Source organism: Crocodylus porosus, unplaced genomic scaffold (assembly GCF_001723895.1).
Source record: "Crocodylus porosus isolate Cpor-Errol unplaced genomic scaffold, CroPor_comp1, whole genome shotgun sequence".
Taxonomy (NCBI): domain Eukaryota; kingdom Metazoa; phylum Chordata; order Crocodylia; family Crocodylidae; genus Crocodylus; species Crocodylus porosus.
Genome location: NW_017728920.1, coordinates 8,288,371 through 8,307,310, shown reverse-complemented (window position 1 = coordinate 8,307,310; position 18,940 = coordinate 8,288,371). Strand labels below are relative to the sequence as shown.

General features: G+C 44.8%; 1 protein-coding gene across 1 annotated transcript in view; it reads left to right on the top strand.

Annotated features, from left to right (window-relative positions):
• The window catches only part of ADAMTS14 (ADAM metallopeptidase with thrombospondin type 1 motif 14), a gene marked incomplete at its 5' end in the record, with an annotated part of 139,661 nt that extends 123,023 nt beyond the window's left edge, over positions 1-16,638 (top strand). The window contains 7 exons of the mRNA XM_019538550.1: positions 1,482-1,645; positions 3,438-3,603; positions 5,627-5,759; positions 7,287-7,494; positions 8,915-9,044; positions 10,019-10,129; positions 13,436-16,638. Coding sequence (XP_019394095.1) covers positions 1,482-1,645; positions 3,438-3,603; positions 5,627-5,759; positions 7,287-7,494; positions 8,915-9,044; positions 10,019-10,129; positions 13,436-14,067 — 1,544 coding nt within the window. The remainder of the gene's footprint in view (positions 1-1,481; positions 1,646-3,437; positions 3,604-5,626; positions 5,760-7,286; positions 7,495-8,914; positions 9,045-10,018; positions 10,130-13,435) is intronic.
• Positions 16,639-18,940: the final 2,302 nt, after the last annotated feature.

Genomic DNA, 18,940 nt, shown 5'->3' with positions numbered 1-18,940 from the left:
CTTCCTGCCCTTTGGGCAGGGGGCTGGACTCGATGATCTCCCGAGGTCCCTTCCAGCCCTAATGTCTATGAAATCTATGACTAGACTTTCTGAGGCCTTCCTGAGCCTAGCATAGCTCAGGAATGGATGCAGTGTTATGGGGCGACTTTAACACCCAACCTATCCCAATCAATCCTACAGCTGCAGGGTACCACTAAGCCTGTTTTGAGGCCATCTAAGAACAACCTGATTGTGAGCATGGTAACCAGGAATGCCCACTAAGGGACTATTATATCAGATGGAGACTGGCTGGACAAAGCAGCTTCTCCTATCTTAGGAGGATAGGGGAAGGCATAAGAACTGCTGTGCTGGCCATAGTTAACTTGGGGTTAGTTGAATCAGATTTACAGATCCTTTTTAGTATCATTGTAGGGCAGCTGGCTATTTTTCTAGTTATTAGAGATACTTACAAAGGTGTGGTTGGGGGAGGAAATGTGATCACGAGAAAGAGGGCATTAAGAGGAAGTAGCTGTTCCCCTACCTCTTGATTAGCAAATCACCTTTCTTCCTACTACATCATCCTTCTTTACCAGTGAGTCTGGCAAATAGAGCTTTCCTTTTCTCTTCTGTGCCTTTATGATGATAAAGTATTTAGCAGAATTCACAGTTGCATTGGAAACGGACAGGCTGCACTATGAGTGCTTCTGCTATGATCTCGAACTTGTCACTTCAGGAGTGTCAAGCATGTGCCTTAGTACCTATGCCACCTCAGTCCCCAACACCTAGAGTTGAGCTTGTGCAAACCCTTACCAAAAATTCATACAATGGTCCTCTATGTGAGGATATATTCCCAAAAGCCATCCTCTTCATATGAAATCTCTTTTGGCCACAGGAAAAATGGGGTTGTGTTCTTTCTGCTTAGGAGCCCATTATTTCAAAGAATGAGGGGATTGGTATTTAAGCAAAGTAGTTAGAAAATGCGGACACCAGCCCTAGATGCATGCTCTAATCCATTCAATAGGATGTACCCATGCTGTTTCATCAGTCGGTGCCCACAGTCTTATTTTCTGCACTTCAGAGACAGAGGCCCAGAGGAGGTATTTTTCTAAGGAAGCATAAGAGATCACTTCTTTTTTCTCCAAGGACTCTGTGCTGGTCATCTGCTAAGACACTTTGCTTCTTAGCAGCACAACACCCTGCTTATTCAACTTTGCACACTCCACAGCTTTGCCAGTACACATCATCCTTGACCTACCCCATGCCCCTTTTTTAAGCGTTGATGCACAGATATTGCCAAGGCTGCCAGAGTGGTTTTGTGATGGAGAGACTGCTGTTTCAGTTACCACTTAATCAAGTATTTAAATGCAGGTGATTTTCTATAAAAGACCTAACAACAGGTTAACCTGTGGCTGTTAAATTCCCCTAGATTATGCTACCAATTCATTCAACTGTTCCTGAAAGACATTGGCATGATAAAATTACTTTGTGACTCTTTTTTCTAGCTGTTAAGAACCAAGCCACTGGTAACTTCATCCTAAATGTCAAGGGAAAAGAAGCCAAAAGCAAAACCTTCCTTGAGATGGGCTTGGAATGGGAATACACCACAGAGAATGGCAAAGAGACCTTGAAAAGTAGTGGGCCCCTACATGAAGCCATCAGTGTTCTGGTGAGTCCAACTGGCTTGTCTTTAGGGAAATAATGGCTGACCATCATGCAGTGTCACAGAATACACAATACTAAAATGTTAGAAAAGTTCAATATAAAAGTTAGAAAGAATAGGAACATTTTATAATGAATAGGTATATTTTTTAAAAAGTGAAATTTAAATAAGAATAATAATAGTGGACTCGTATGAAATGTGACCAAAGGTACACTCCTTAGGTACCTCAAGGTTTTTTGAGCTTGTGTCTGATAGTGTATCAAAGGACACAACCACCTCCTGGTATACACCTCATTTTGGCTTATGTAAGCCTTACAAGGAATTAAACATGTAAGTTCTCTGTGCATTCATGGATGAATGGTCCCCCCTACCCTGACAATACACGTTCACTTTTTGATAAAGAGTTTTACAAACAGCCCTTCTGTTCTAGAGTTTTAGTTAAAATTCCTATTTATGCAGATGAGGGGAAAGGTTACATGTGTGGAGTATAGCAAGTAAATAGTTTGCTGTTCTATGGGCATTTGCTTTATGCACCTGTGAAAGAACTCCCTTCCAGCCTTCTCATTTTTGGCGTTGTTTGTTCCCCTCTTCTCTCTCTCTCTGCCCTGCATCTACCAGCTGGTTGCTAGGTAACCACCTGGTTGCTATGGGATCCCCTAGGGAGGGGGGATTCGCCTCTCACTGTAGCCAGTCGTATTGTAAAACTTCCCATCTTTGGCCTGGGAGGGTGGTCCTAAGGCAGTGGTCCTTCCTCAAGGTGAGAGTGGACATTACTCAAACCCACCGGTCAGCATCAGTGATGCTGAGAAGATGCCTGATGTTGGTTGGGTCCAGGTAGTGAGGTCAAGAGGGCTATTTAAGAGAGTCCCTCCAGGAAGAAGGCAGACAGACATTTTAAAGACGCACACAAAGAAGCATGGACCTCCACAGCTCTCTCATACTCTGGATGTGGATGTGAGTAACTTACCAGGAGCCTAACTAGGAACTTAGTTTAATGTACTCTAGTCGCATATCAAAAGGCTATCAAGATGCTTTTGTTTGCTCAGGGTTATTCTTTTGCTACTTCTCTGACTTGTACCCCTCCCCATGCCTACCCTTTCTACCCAATAAAACTATAAAGCTGTCCCTTATAGCCAGCCTTGTTGTACATGTGGGCAGGCCTTCTTGCTCCCTTTACTCAGCTGACTAAGGGAGGCCTCAGGCTATAAGAAGCACCCAGATATATCCTGCTGGGGTTAAGCAACCCCTAAGTCTACAGGGTCTGTTTGTCCTGGGTGGTACAAGGCCCAGACAAAGACCTGAGTCTGGGTGGTGGCAGCGATACTCCAGGCTTGTGGGTGTGCTCCAGGAAGGGGGTCGGCCAGACCTAGGCACCCCAGGAGAGGCACTCGAAGGTTGGTTTTTGGTGGGGTGCAGTGAGGTGGGTGGCTCAGTGCAGGAGTGTGCCCTACTGGCCTTCCACAGTGTCAAGAGGTAGAACATAGAGTATATTGGGTATATATTGTGTATATTGTGCATTTTTTCGTCCTTCTGATCATTTTGGATGAAAGATTTCAATTGGATCAGGATTTCTTCATATCAGCTCTCTTTTATGCTATTCTGGTTTCATTTCTTTCTTTTACTTTCTTTTCCATTACTTTTTTATGCTATGTATCTGTGTGCTAAATTATTATATTTCTTGTTTGTTTTCTCTTTTCTAATCCCTTTCCTCTCATCTCTTGCACTATTTCCCACTTTTTCATTTTTTCTTTCTCTCCTCCCACTGCCCCTTCCTTGTTTTTTGTCCCTTTGATTGCAGGTTATACCACAGGAAGATGAATCTATGAGCAGCTTGATGTATAAATACATCATCCATGAGGACTTGCTGCCTATGATTGGAAACAATAATGTCCTTCTTGAAGAGATGGACACCTATGAGTGGGCTCTCAAGAGCTGGTCGCAGTGCTCCAAGGCTTGTGGAGGAGGTCTCTTTCTCTTTTATGTTTCTTACTACATTGAGAAATAGTTAGCCACGATAGTCTGAAGTCAGGCAGAAGGCAGGGTAGATTTATACCTTATACACTAATCAAGATGTGAATTAAGGGGAAGCTTGGGGGGTGATCCCCCCATAAGAGACAAGACCCCCCTGTAAGATTTGAAAATCATAACCAGGGTGGGGGTGAGGGGAAGAATCTCTGATTGGATAGCTCCATCACTTAGATGGACTTGTTAATCAATGAACTGGTTTAGTTTTTTTGCAGACCCCCCCAAGAGTCAAAGTGTAATTTGAACCCTGACAGTAATCACACCAGAGATGCACAACATAAACTTTTGTAAGCACAGGGCTTTGTAAGTTCTCTGCATATGAAAGCTTATGCAATACAGCTCTGATTTAGTTAGTCTATAAGATGCAAATCTACCCTGCCTTTTGTCTTACTACATAGTCACACGTGTAGCTCTCAGATATCTTGGACATATAGGACGTTAGAAGTATCCCATCAGCCCCTGGCTTCTAAATATCCAAATATTCCTCTTCCTGAGCAATTCCAGGCCTTAAGCTTATCTCATTTGTGAAGAGAGTCAAAGTTCCTTTGCACTATTCTGATGTACTTCATGTCTAAATCTGCTTTGATGCAGTCTCTGTGCTTCTACATGCTTATGATTTCTGTGGATTCCTGGAACCTGAGATTTAATGCAGGGTAATGCAAGCAACCATTATAAAGGTATGAACAATTATTGCCAAGCCTTCTTTGAAACAGCCTTACTCTATACGCACAAGGACAAATTTTTCAGCATGCATTTTTAATTATGCATACATAATTTTGAATGAATTTTGCACACTTAAAAGAAGTAATTCTGCACATGGTACAATTTTGTATGTACAAATGTGGGATTTGCCCACATTAGAAGCACTAGCAGGTTTTGTAGGCTTGGTTAAGTAGGATCCCTGAAAGGATTACTTTTTGGCTAGAAACAGATATTGCTAAATGAAGTGGATCAGCTGTACTGTGATGTATCACAGCACCGCTGATCTGCTTTACTGGGCAAAATGCACATTGTTCCTTGTTCTGCCTTCGGTGGTGTGGAACAAGGGCTGATGTGATCTCTGGATGTGGTTTTGGGCTCAGTCAGATCCATCCCCGTGACTGGCTTTCCCCACTCAGCCAGACTTGCTCCAGTGATTGCTGGGGTTGGGTCTTGGTGAGATTCCCTGGGGTGCCTCTCTGTAAGCATGCAAAGCTGGGTAGGTGTTCTGGGGGCTTGAGGGGCTCTCAGGCCCCTAGAACACCTGCCTGGGGTGGCTGGAGTGTGCAAGCAGCTCAGGCTGCTTGTGTTCTTCTGTCACAGAGTGAATAGATGTCTGCCATAATAAAGTGGCAGAGTCTATTCCCAAGCAAGTGCAGCCAGTTTGCCAAATGGTAGCAATGTTGTTTTTATGATGTGGATTTTTTTCTACTGGGGGAACTAAAGTGGGCTGGGGCCCACTCAGCTCTTTTCACTGAAAGCCATAATATGCACTGGAGCTAAGGGGGCAATCTGCTAAATGCACGCCATAGTCTCCAAAGAGTTTATGCCTGTGGCTTATATTGGAATTACTCCCTGTGCTAGAACAGAACTTGGATGCAATCAAGAATCTGGGCCCAGACCTACAGGGATGAATTGATGGTATTACCTATTTGCCATAATTTCTAAGGGTAAAGCAGGAGTAGGTGTCAGAGTGTATTTCTGACTTAGTAGCAATATCTTCCCACCATCTGCTTGCTGACTAAAAATGTGTTTATGCCTTTGTGCCTTACAGCATAGAGGAATCATTGTGTGGCTGCATTAAAGCTCCTTCTATGAAATGCTGAGCTCCACAGTTAAAATGCAAATTTCATAGTGAAAAGCAAGAGGAGCTAGTTAGGGAAATCCAGCTGTTGGTTGAGAAATTGCAGTTCTAGGCCAAATCTTGATCATACCAACAGTTCCCTCACCCTTTGTGTATCTCCCTTGCTCTGGTTCCTTCAGGTATCCAGTACACCAAGTATGGCTGTCGGAGGAAAAGTGATAATCGGATGGTACATCGGAACTTTTGTGATAATGGCAAGAAGCCCAAGCCAATCCGGAGGCGATGTAACCTGCAGGAGTGCTCCCAGCCGATGTAAGTTCTCTCCCCTACTCTCATGGCATTTCCTCCTGCTGGTTTTTTAGTGCCTGTATGAAAGTGCTAAGGGTTAAGACAGGAAGGTCTTGTCATTTTCCCATAGTAGTGCCATAGCTAGCCTTTCTCATTCCTCCTTTGCAAGACAGAGGTAGAGGCATTGCAGAATGAAGTTGTATTCCTTTAACTACTTTTCCCTCTCCTCTAAAGTGACAACATCTAGGTGACAGAGCACTGTCCAGATAATCTGGGGATGTTTGGAAGGGAATTGACTACAATGCAAGTCTTGGAAAACATAACCTAGCAGATTATGTAAGCCCTGAGAGGGACCAAGACAAACCACCCATTGTTTGGCCTACTTGAGTGAAATGTGTTAGAACAGAAAGGGTCCTAGAAGATTCTGAGAGTCCTAGATGTAGGCTGAACCTCATTTTCTGCAAATCAAGTAGTTCCATTGATTTCAGTGGTGCTGGGCTGATCACACAATCTGAAGATTGTGGAATCTAGCACACTAGTAGGGAGGGAAAGACTGCAGCAAGATCTGGATAGGTTACAGGAGTGGGCTAACATAAACAGGATGTGTTTCAATACTGACAGGTGCAGGGTGCTGCACTTAGGCAGTAGAAACCAGCAGCACGCTTATAGAATGGGAAACTCCCTCCTTGAGAGCACGGAGGCAGAAAGGGATCTTGGAGTCACTATTGACTCCAAGATGAACATGGGCCGACAATGCGAGGTCAGGTTGGCAGGGCTAACCGGACCTTGTCATGCATCCACAGGTGCATCTCAAGTAGGGCCAAGGAGGTGATCCTCCCCCTCTGTGCAACGCTGGTCAGGCCACAGCTGGAGTACTGCGTCCAGTTCTGTGCACCCCACTTCAGGAGGGATGTGGACAACATTGAAAGGGTCCAGAGGAGGGCTACCCGCATGATCCGGAGACAACAGGGCAGACCCTACAATGAAAGAGTGCGGGACCTAAACCTGTTTAGCCTTCACAAGAGAAGGCTGAGGGGGGACTTGGAGACTGTCTCTAAACTCACTAGGGGGGACCAGAAGGGTTTAGGGGAGACCTTGTTTCCCCTAGCGCCCCCTGGCATAACAAGGAATAATGGGCACAAATTATTGGAGAGTAGGTTTAGATTAGACATCCACAAGAACTACTTCACAGTTAGGGCAGCTAGGAGCTGGAACCAACTTCCAAGGAAAGTGGTGCTGGCTCCTACCCTGGGGATCTTTAAGAAGAGGCTTGATGCTGGACTCATTTGAGTCCAGTTTTTCTCCCGCCCAGGCGGGGGTTGGACTTGAAGATCTACGAGGTCCCTTCCGACTCTACTTCTATGATTCTATGATTCTAAGATCTAAATTTTTAGTTTGGCGACTGTGGTGCAAGTGGTAATGTCAAAGCGCAGACCTCACCTCAGTACAACTTGGATCTCAGTGTTCCAGAGAGATCTTAGTGTTCTGGTTCTGCCAACCAGAAAGTTCTCCCCTTCAACAAGCTGACAGAGTGGTATTTTCATTATTCAGCTGGTTGGCAGAAGAGTGGGGAGCCTGCAGCAAATCCTGTGGCAAGCTGGGCATTCAGATGAGGGTTGTCCAGTGTGTCCAACACCTCCAGAATGGCACGAACCGGACAGTGCACACCAAGTATTGCACAGGAGAGCGCCCTGACACACGCAGGCCTTGCAACCGCTTACCCTGTCCATCCCAATGGAGGACTGGGGCCTGGTCCCAGGTGAGTTCCCTCAGCTTCTGTGATGAGCACAGGACAAATATGTATTAACACTTTATTTCAAGGTCTGTGGACCTACGTTGTCCAAAACACTTTACAAACCTGATGCTCACTTTGAAAGCAGCTGCTCATATCTTTGCATAGTCTTCACTGCCAAACTACACCCACCAAACAGGGCTTGTTAGTGGCAGGCAGCCTGGCTGAGCAACTCCAGTTTTAACATGGTAATATCACTTGCTCTGAAGCTGCTGAGAGCCTTTTCACTATCAGGAAGGATGTTCGAACAACAGTCCCCATGTCACATTGTGAAGAGACATGTTTACTCTAAGGAAGGGGTGGTAAACACATAGCCTGAGGGTTACTGGATAAATTCCATGCTTCATCCCTGTGTGTTGCATGTGGCACATGGGCTGGACCTAGCACCACATGCCCTATACATAGCATGGGGAGTAAGCCCAAGGAAGCGGAGGGGACCTGGAGTGCAGGCTGCATGTGGCACTCTGGACCGACCCCCACCCAGGCTGCCTGCAGTGCCAAGTGCAGTCTGCACAGCATGGGCAGCACATGCCCCTTGCCACCCTGCATGCTCTGTGCACACTGAGCCCAGGGCAGATGCTTGCTGCATGGCACACAGGCTGAACCTGGCACCATGGGTGCTGCATGGGGAGTTGGTCCTGGTCTGACCAACAGATCAGCTCAGTAACCTTCATCTGGCCTGCAGAGCTGGGTGAGTTTGCCACCCCTGCACTAAGGTCCTGATCCAAAGCTCAGCAAAGTCAATGGGAAGACTGCCATTGGACCAGGCTGTAAGGGCTGAGATCTGTGAGAGGAATATATTTGTTGTGTGTTGATGGAAGGAGCACATGAGTTAGTTAACTAGATAATAGCATGGACAGCTGATGGCATTTATTACTAGGATTTGTGCAAAAATAACAGTAAAGTAGCTTTCCATGTAATCTCTTTAGAGGCAGATCAGTGTGTGGAAGTGGGCAGGATAAATACCTCTGTCCCCACACTGGAGAGCTGAGAAATTTGTGGCAGAGTAGGGATGGGGGGTGGGGAAGGAAGTCCTTTTTAAAGGCTGACCAGTGGCTACCTTAAGAGTGCATGTTTGAAAATACTTGGCATTTAGTTCACCTTAAGTGTTTGAGAAGGCAGGAATATTTCTATCATATAGGGATTAATGGCATCTTGAAAGTTTTAGCAGTGTCCAGGCCAGAGGATAAATTTCATAAGAAGCACTTTGAATGCTGATTTGTTTACATTTACATACGTGACCTTAGAGAGCTGCACAGCACAGTTGCAAACAATGTTCTTTTGTGTAGCCCTTTTTCACATATGATACACTTCAATACATCCCTCCCTGTTTTTAACTTTATCACTGACTGATGTATTTCTCTCCTTCCTTGATGGTTTGGTACAGTGCTCAGTAAGCTGTGGAGAAGGTATCCAGCAGCGCCAGGTGGTATGCAAAGCCAGTGACAACAGCATTGGTCAGTGTGAGGGTGAGAAACCGGCAACCATCGAAGTCTGCAAAATGCCGGTATGCCCAGGTGAGAGGGAAGGTGAAATTTCACTGAGGCAGACTCTCCTGCAGTCAGTCAGGAGCCAAAGTCAGAAGTGAGCAGTAAGGTGGAGTAAGTTGGACCCCTTTCCATTCATTTACACCTATTTAGATCAGCTGTGCTGAGTTGTAAGGCTATAGACGTTGAAGTAATAGACTTACTGAGGCCTAAAGAGAAGCTATTACAATATATATGCTAAAGAGTCAGATATATGTTAAAGAGTTGGAATCCATTTAATGAAATAGTGGGTATTGATTATTCCAGTTTGTCTCAATTTAAAACAGCTGCTTCCCCTGTCAATAGAGGCTATGTCTGCTGTGCTTCTGTCTGTACTATAGTCAGTGAAGCCCAGGTCTTCATGCCTTACAGCTCATATTCTGAAATGGGAGATAGGCACCTAAATACTTTTAAGTATCTGGGCTTCAGCCCTTACATTCCATCAGACTCAGAGGATTCTTGATTAAATCATGGAAGCCCAGCAAGTGACCCTGAGGACCAGCAAAGAAAAGATTAACCTATGGGATACTCACTACCTGGACTTACAGAACCTTCTTTTTTCAATCTCTGCCCTTTTTTTAAGTAGGGGCCATATAATATTTTGAGTACTTTTGTGATATGAGTATTTAGAGACGAAGGTGACACCAGCACATTTATTTTAATATAACTCCAGGGTGTTTAAAAGGCTTTTGGGTGCTTGGCCTGAAATTCCTCGTAGGGGTCTGACTGAAAGAAAGCTTAGTACCTGCTCTCTGAAAATCACTTTCCTTTTTAAGGTGTCTTCAGTTAAACACTCAAAAACTGGGGCACCCCAAAACATGAGTTACTTTTAAGTCTTGACTTCTTCCTTTGGAGGTGAAAAGTCTGTATTGCTTGGATACCTCCTCCCCCCCTTGTATTGTTTTGGAAATGCTTCTTATTAGGTAATCATGATGATAACACTTTTTACCTTGTTCCACATTCAGGAAAGCTACTAAGTATTACAGAGAATGCTGACAACAGTGATCATGTGACTCCTAAAGTACAGTGGGTGCCACAGGATGGGCCCAAAAATCCTGTTAACAAGGTATCTTCAAGTAAGTAATCCTCTTTATAAGGATCAGACATGTCTTTTTTTGCTCACTGCTTAAGTGAGGACCTGAATCACACAGGAGAAGATTCTGCTTGTAAAAAGTTTATAAACTACCAACATTCCTGTTCTCCTCTTCCAAGATCAAATGTATTTCTGGTGTGGAAATAACTAAACAGAGGAAATTAGATTACTACCACCCTTTTTGGTCCTGCAGATTACTGTTCAACACTTCCCTGAACTGAGTGTTGAGAAAACAACCCCTTGAGTAATAAGGTATAGGTTCCCTTTCTTGTTCTTTTTTTCTACCATGTTCCCCATTGTGGATGATGCTGTTTGTGGTGGGAGGTGAGGTGGCTAAATGGCAGCTGTAGCAGCAGTGATTTTTGCACCCCACTCTCCCTCTCCTGCACAAAGGCCATGCCTGGGACTACGCCCGCCACTCAGTTATGCTACTGCCCAAATTTACAGAGGTTTCCCTCTGGAAATTCAAGTCACCTTTGTGTCCTTGCTCACTTTTGTTTCCAACCTTGAAATAGGGATGCCATCTAGTGGCCTTTCAACTGCAAGGATTGACTTAATACCTAGGAGAATGAAAAAGTGCTATTGAAATGGTTTGTCACAATGGACATCAGGTCTTTAATTTAGGAAAATGTTGGTTGCTGTTATTTGTTTGTATACTTACCTCATCTCCATATTTCCCCTATTTCACATTAATTTCAGTCTTCTCTTAATCCTTCCTGCTGATCCTGGACTGTCACTGGCATATTCTACAGGGATAACACAAGTCTGATTTCTGGCTTTGACACCTGGCTTTTGGGAGGTGCAAGACAGGGAGGTGCAAGGAGACTTCAAGGGAAAAAGGAGAGTAGTTGTTTCCAAAACAGTCCCCCAATTCTGGGTCAGAAATGCAACTGCTCATTGCTGGAATACTCCCTTGAGGGGATCCACCATGATACAGACTTCTCTCTCACCCAAACTCCAGTGTTTTTTGCCTAGAGTATTTTTCCTTTTTCTCCACCTCCCCCTTTTCTGCCCTTCATAAACACAGTTATGGATTTTAAAGCCTTAACATTGTTCAAAGGACAGTAGCTTGCTAGGTGAGATGGCCTTGTCCTTGCTTTCAAGTATGCTGGAGCAAGAAAAGGGATGGTGTGGCAGGGCACTGTTGGTATCTGCTCCTTTAAGGACTCAGCCAAACAATCAGCAGGTGCTTGATTGCAGCAGCCATATTTTAGATCTCTGGCCGCCTATATAACCAGAACAGTTTGCCGCTGGCGGGCCAGGCAGTAACATCGCCTGGCTGCAAGGCTGCATGTAAGACTCTGGAGGTAAGGGCAGGAGCTGTAGGGGATGGTCTGGAGGCTCCTGGTCCTGGGCATGACCTAAAACTGCACCCTGCCAGGAGTAGGTGACCTGGTGGGGCTCCCAGTGGTGCAGGAGCCCCCAGGGAATGCTAGGCCAGTTGCCACTCTGGTGAAAGGTGGGTTGGGGTGCCTTAATAAACCCAGCTCCTACAATTGGGTGGGTTACCCCATAGAAGGGTCAGGAAGGCGGACCCAAGAGAGAGAGAGAGGGCTATAGGCTCAATTACCTGACTTGAAATCCCTTGACTGGTCAATGCTGTGGCCAGGACTGGAAGGGTCAAAGGGCTGGGGGCCCACCATGAGGGACACCCAGAGCTGAGGGCCTGGGGTCCCGACTGGCTTGGAGGTGGGCCAGGGCCAGTGTGGCCAAGGGTCCCAGGGGACCACACCTGTAAGGGGGAACAGCTCAGGGAGCTAGGCAGCCTCGAATGAGGGCGGAGTAGGCTGCCTGAGTGGAGGGATCCAGGTGGGGTTCAGACTGGAGGATTATGGGCCGAGAGTGGGGCCGGTGAGATTAACAACTAGTGGATACCCTCTGCGAGGCTTGGGCTGTGGTGTAGGGGAGGAATGGAGCTGCAAATAGTGCTCCCTGGCATTGGAGCAAGAAATGGGCAGCCTCCTGCCTAATTAACATCTTAATTTAATTATCATCCAGGTGTGGCGGGTGAGAAGGTGAGCAGTTGGCCCAGAAACAAGTGGGCGGGTCAAAGGCAAAAGGGCCCCCTGTTACAGATGGTTATTGTGAGAGGGAATGCATAACTTCAAATTATTTAAAATCTGACTTGGGTAGTGATAGAAGGTTGCTATTGAATGGCCATTCTCAAGTTGATAGTCTCAGTTCATCATTGGGCAAATGTCAATAGCTGAACAGAACAAATGGTATTCTTGGTATTTTTTTGATAATACGATCCCAAAAGTAGGTTTGCTTCTTTACAGAAATGAGAAAGACAAGGAGCCTAGCCCAAATGTAAATTCAGCAACAAACTTTAGTACACGCATAACTTTAAACTGGGAGTCATTCCATTCAAATGAATAGGACTTCCTGGATATTAGAAGGGCTTTGAAATAGACCTTGAATGAATAAATTAATTTTTCATCCCTAAAAATGTTTGCCCCTTAACATTGTAGATGCCTATTGACATGGGGTTGGGGTGGTGGGGAGAGCGGGCTTCCACTAGCTTTGCTTCAGCTTTTTGAATGGATGGATGTCTCTATTAATATGAATCCAGACTAACTTCATTTGCAAAAGTAAACAGGACAGAATCATTTGCTTATATTTAGTTGCTATGTTTACAATTAATTGTTGTCCATTACACTGGCCATTGTAATCACAGAAGTAAAAATGTTTAGTGGCTGCATCTGGAGTTCGTAAACTTTATCTAAATTATTTTTGCTTTTTGAGCTGATGTCCTAATGGTGAGAGGTCTTGCATCCTATTGTTAATCCCCTGGGCCAAACATTTCACCATTTTGGTTCATTTAAGAAAACTTTTGTTCATCTCTGCACTCCCTGATTTTGTTTGGAAATGAGTATAACCTAATACTGTGAAGTGACACCTTTGGGGATGGCACATTCTTTTTCTAAATGCAGTCGTATTTTTGTCTCTCTCTCACACCTTCCTCTGAGCAGGCAAGTGCATCTGACATGCCCCAAACTAGAAAGTCTGTTTTAACAAGGTCTAGACATATGAGATGGTCAGATAACTATCCAGTTTGGGATACTTAAAAAAAAAACAACCCTTGAATCTTTTGATCTTTGACTGACCCTAGTCAGGGCATGATGCCAAATGTAATGAGATTTCACTCTAAAAGTAGTTTTGTGGGATAATGCAAAAACCATATATCCTGTAATTTGAGGTTGTTATTAATTTGTTTATGCATTGTGTACATCATCATTGTAGACCTGGATGATACTCACTTTCTTGTCTATAACTCTTCTTGTGTCAGAGGAGCCTTGCCTTGGAGACAAGTCCATATTCTGCCAGATGGAAGTTCTGGCTCGCTACTGCTCCATCCCTGGCTACAACAAACTCTGCTGTGAGTCTTGTGGTAAGAAGGTTTCTGCCACCAGCTTGCCGCCCAGCACAGCCCAAGGTGCTTTAGAGACTGGATTGCAGGACGACACCATCCTTCCCAGCCCCATTCCAGCGTTGCCTGTTCATCCTACTGTCCAGAACCACGCACAGAGGATACAAGGCAGGGCTGCCAAAGAGACAGATAAATCCCAGGCTGCTTATGCTTTGCCTCCCAGTATGGAAGGTTCAGCTGCACATGGAGCCACTTGGGTTAATATTGCCACCCATCCTCGGGGCACTGCAGTCAGTGGTACTTCATACGTGGACACCTCAAGATTACTACCTCCTAGCCGGCAGGCTGCAGCAGGGCAGAGTTCTGTGGAGCTCTCAGGCAGCCTTGCTTTTCGTTGGTTCCCTACTGCCTTGAGCAAAACTTCTGCTGTTGTGCAGAGTGAAAGTGAGTCCTCTTTTCCTTTCCAGGGTGCAGTGCAGCAGAGAAGGGACACTATAGGGTCCAAGCAGCCAAGTGGCACTCTCAGGACCTCTTCTCCTGTTGTGACATGAAATGATTTTCCCAGTGTGTCTCTCTCTGACAGTTTACAGGGGCAGAGCTGCCACGGTTCTGAGCTGCTTTCGGGAATCAGTGAGATACACATTTGAAAAACAAACAGGCAAGCAAAAAAAAAAAACTAGAGGAAAAATGGCTTCATTTTATAATTTTTTTTGGCTGTGGCACTTTTTAATTCTTTATTGACAAAAAAAAAAAGAAGATCAAAGGAAGAAATGGCACCGGTTACTTTGTCAACCACAAACAATGGCTGAGCTCACACAGCTTATGTAGCCCAGGGCTGGTTACTTCCAAGTGCAGCTTGAGTTAAAGGGGGCCATTTCCTTCCAAGGTGCTACCAAGAGGCTTTTTCAAGCAATAAAACAAAACACGCCAGATAAGGATCGTTATTCCTCAGCTCAGCTCTCACTCATCGGCTGCTATTCTCCAGGCAGCAAGGGCCACAGTGGACCCCAAAATCCTTTGGGAAATGGTGCTGCAAATATATTTTTCTATTCTTAACCTCAGTGAAAAGCAGAGTGGAGGGCCATGTTGACTTGTACTCCCTACATATGAACTCGGGAGACCCCATGCAAAGAGCAGGGCAGGGGGATGGGCTATCAGCAGTCTGATCCAGCTGGGGAGAGGGGTAGGGGTGGTGCATTGTGCAAGTGGTGGTGTGTTTGCTTTCCCTGGAGCGGGGGGGAGGTGAGTGTGTGGTCCTTGGGCTACTTACATTGCACTTACAACCTCCTTTCCATCTGCATAGGGTACCTGTTGGAGGCTGGTGGCCTGCATGTGTGTCTGCAGGGCCTATTTAGTGTGGCAATGGCAAGGAAAGTCACCAGTAAGAACAGACAGAATGGGGAGAGTGTTGGGTTGGGTGGGGATGTTATTTGCAGAGCGAATCAGGGATTAACTAAATATGAGACACACATTTTATGTTTCTAAAGGAACTGTGTAGCCCATGTGTAGAACAGTTTGATTAGAGACATTTGGCTTTTCACAGCACACTTTACTCTTCATTTGAATTTTGACTGGGGGTGAGAGTTTGTCTTCTACATCTGTTTGGTAAGGTGCTGGTCCCAGTCAATTTTGGAAAAAGTGCAGTGGTGACCCAGGTGTGCACGAAACACCTAAGATTTACTTGGATAGGGAGAAGATCAGGGACTCTCCTAACAACAGGGATGGGAGCAAGAATGAGTGAATGTCTATCGTCAGGTAGTTAACACAGGTAGCATTAAAGCTGCCCAAGTACTGCCTCAGGCCCCGTCCATAGCTTTAAAAATGTATCTGAAAGGAAGCTGAAAATAGCAATTATAGGCAAGCTCCAATCGCTTTCTTGTTGGGTAGCCAGGGAAAGGTTCCACTCACTCCAAACTCTTGAAATGGTCGTTCAATTATATGGCACTCAGTGTCCCATACCATAAGAGTGTCCTCAGGCAGTGGCCGTGTTCTTGGTTCTCAGAGTCTATATATGCTCTTGTTTTTCCTCTTCTCTTATGTGGGGGGTCTGAGCTACTGAAGAGGAATGGGTCTGATACCTCTGGTAGCTGCTAATTTCTTCTATTGTAGGGAGCTGTCTCTGGCACAAGAGGCCCCTGAGAATTGCTTCCTGCCAGGAAATGGAATAAATGAGGTGTCTTTCTTGCATCTTGATCAAATATTTATATTATTCCCTTTTTAATGAAAGACTGCTGGTCATGGAGAACCATGGTATTGGATGCATTAGAATAAGCCTTATGGGGCTGCTTTTCTCTGTGTCTAAACCCTTGTTTGAAAGGGACAGTGTATAACCTGGTCTCTAGACATATTCACTCCAAGGTCTCTGCATTGAGACTTCTTACATGGGAATCAGTGGTAATGTGAGCACAAATCCATTAAGAACAGGGGTAAACGCCACACATTTATTTTAAAAACACTTCTATTCAACACTGTCTTGGACTAGCTTTGAACTGGTAACCAGGTCCAGTGTTCCAGTAGTAGACTCCTGAGCTTTAGACCCTTCTCCTTTATATCTGCTCCTTGCATGTCCTCAAGGCCCATTTTCCTGGTTGTATACCAAGTATGTGCTGTGTGCCAAAATGGTGAGGTTATGTATTGGGTAGTGCACAGCACCATCACTGTGCAGGGGCCAGGACTAGCTCAGCCTTCAGAAGAATTGAGTAAGGGCAGAAGAATTTCAATCGCATTTCATTTTATGGATTCTTTCTCTCTCTCTTTAGCCTCCCACAGTCTTCCTGTTTGCCAGGTATAGGGAAAAGAAGCCTATGCCACGTATCTTGTGGCTACAAATTTGGTTTTTAATTCACAAATATTTTGAATGCACAGTGAGTGCATTGGAGCCAGTAACTGGTTGTGTGGGATGGACAGAGCCTTCTGGAATATCAAAGTGTAACCCTTGTGGCTGTTTTCATTTTGCTAAAAGCCTCCCTGTAAGTGTAACAATTGTCTCTGTACCAAAATACCTCAGTCTCCAATTGCTTATCCTCACTACCATGTCTGAGCTTATGCCAGTAGTAGCTACTGAGGAAAACAGATCACAGAGAAGGACTAAGTCATTTTGCTTTGATTAAAAAGGCAGAAAATGGCATAAATATTACAACTAGATGTAAAGGAGAAAGGAAAACAGCTAGCACCTGTAGATTTTCACTTTCATGGCATGGGAGAGTGGAGCACACTAATGTAAGGTGCAGAGCACTATACATTTACACAGCACTTTAGAAACACATGGCTGAATCCTGCTTTTTATAGCACAACTTCAGACCTTCTCCTTATCTGACATGCAGGCAGAGTTTGGCTTGCTGTACAAGATATGACATGTTCATAGTCTGTGATTCCAGTATATAGCTTTAAAAATGTGGCTGAAAGGAGGCTGAACATAGGGACTAGTAACACATTCCTGTCTCTTCATTGTGGGGTGAAGCTAGGTGCCCCAAGGTTTTTTTAAATGGTTGTTTAATTATATGGAGCCCATTATCCTTAGGCCACCAGTGCATTCTCACAATATCCCTGCTTCTGCTGCCACAGAAATCAGGCAAAACTGAGGAACAGGAAGAAGATATGCAAGGTGCTGAATATTTGGACTAGAGACAGAAGTTACACACAAACTGGTATAAGCGATCAGAAACTGGCTAAAATCTGTAACACAACAGAAGTTCAGTGCACATAAATCACTTTCAAAATGGCCCAAACTGGTTTCAGATAAACCTGGATGGACATAGTATCAGACTTATCTAATTTAGTTTAAATTAGTTTATTGAACTTCTGTCCCAGAAGTTCTAAGTCTGTACTTAGCTCTGTAGAGAAGGGAAGAATGCCTTCAAGTCTCAGTGACTTTGGGGAGAACTAGAGGCTCTCTAAAAATCCAGCCAGTTTTTGGCACTTTTTAGGGTCAGGAGCTAATTTAGATGAGAGAGAGAGAGAGAGAGAGAAGAAATGAGTCAAGACAGAGTCCAGATGGAGGACAGTGAGGGATTATTGCTACTGAGAATCATGTAGGAACGATTGTTGGCATACCAGGTCCTAAAGAGCGTTCTGAAGAAAATGTCAGGATTTAGCAGATTTATTCTGGGATGTGAATCCAGTTCCACATTTTTCACAGAATGACATCATTTTGTCAAAGTTTGTATTCATCATGGGATTGCTTCTGCTCTCACCTAAGTCAGAAGGAGAATTCTCCATTTATCTGCAGTGGAACCAGAGCTGGGACTTGTGAGTTGTCATGGCTGTTAGTAACAGCTGATATGTAGTGTTCCTCAGACATTGGACTGCAAGCCACCTGGAGCTAAAGGTCAGTTTGAGGTTAGTAAAGATCCGATCCATCCCATGACTCTTGCAAAGTCTGAGACTCCTGATCTCTTGACTTCACTGTTGAGGACAGTGTTCTGGGGTACTTGGCATTTTCAAGTACTAGGTCCTATGTGATTGTCCTTCCATGCCTGAAACTAGAAGGGTCACTTTTCCTCAGGTTATGCTGCAAATAGAAACTATAAGTTTAAATCATAGAATCATAGAAGATTAGGGCTGGAAGGGACCTCAGGAGGTCACCTAGTCCAACCCCCTGCTCAAAGCAGGACCATCCCCAACTAATTAATCCTAGCCAAAGCTTTGTCTAGCTGGGTCTTAAAAACCTCCAAGGACAGAGATTCCATCACCTCTCTGGGTAAACTGTTCCAGTATTTTACTACCCTCCTAGTGAGCAAATTTTTCCTGATATCTAACCTAAACTTCCCTTGCTGCAACTTGGCACTGTTGCTCTTTGTTCTGTCATCTGCCACTGCTGAGAACAGTCAAGCTCCATCCTCTTTTGAACCCCCCTTCAGATAGTTGAAGGCTGCTATTAAATCTCTACTCAGTCTCCTCTTCTCCAGACTAAGCCCCGTTCCAGCAGTCTTTCTTCCTAAGTCATGTCCCTCTGCCCCCTCACCATTTTTGTCACCCTCTGCTGGACTCTGTCCAATTTGTCTACATCCTTTCTGTAGTGGGGGGCTCAAAATTGGACACAGTACTCCAGATGTATCCTCACCAGTGCTGAATAGAGAGAAATAGTCACTTCCCTTGATCTGCTGGCAACACTCTTACTGATGCAGCCCAGTAGGCTGTTAACCTGCGTTGCAACAAGGGGACACTGTTAGCTCATATTCAGCTTATTGTCCACTGTTTGGCTAATGCTTTTAGAATTTTAGTTTTAAATCCATTTGCAAAAAGGTCTGCCCCTGATGTGAATGGCAAGCTTTACACACCAGGTTTTTCAGAGGAATGAATGGAGAAGAAACCTTGAAACAAACAGTAACGTGTGAAACCAGCCAAAGCAGCCCCATTGAGCCCTTTGGGAGGATTGGAGAGCAGTGAAAATGGTTCTGACTTGGCTGTCTTTTACTTTTTTGT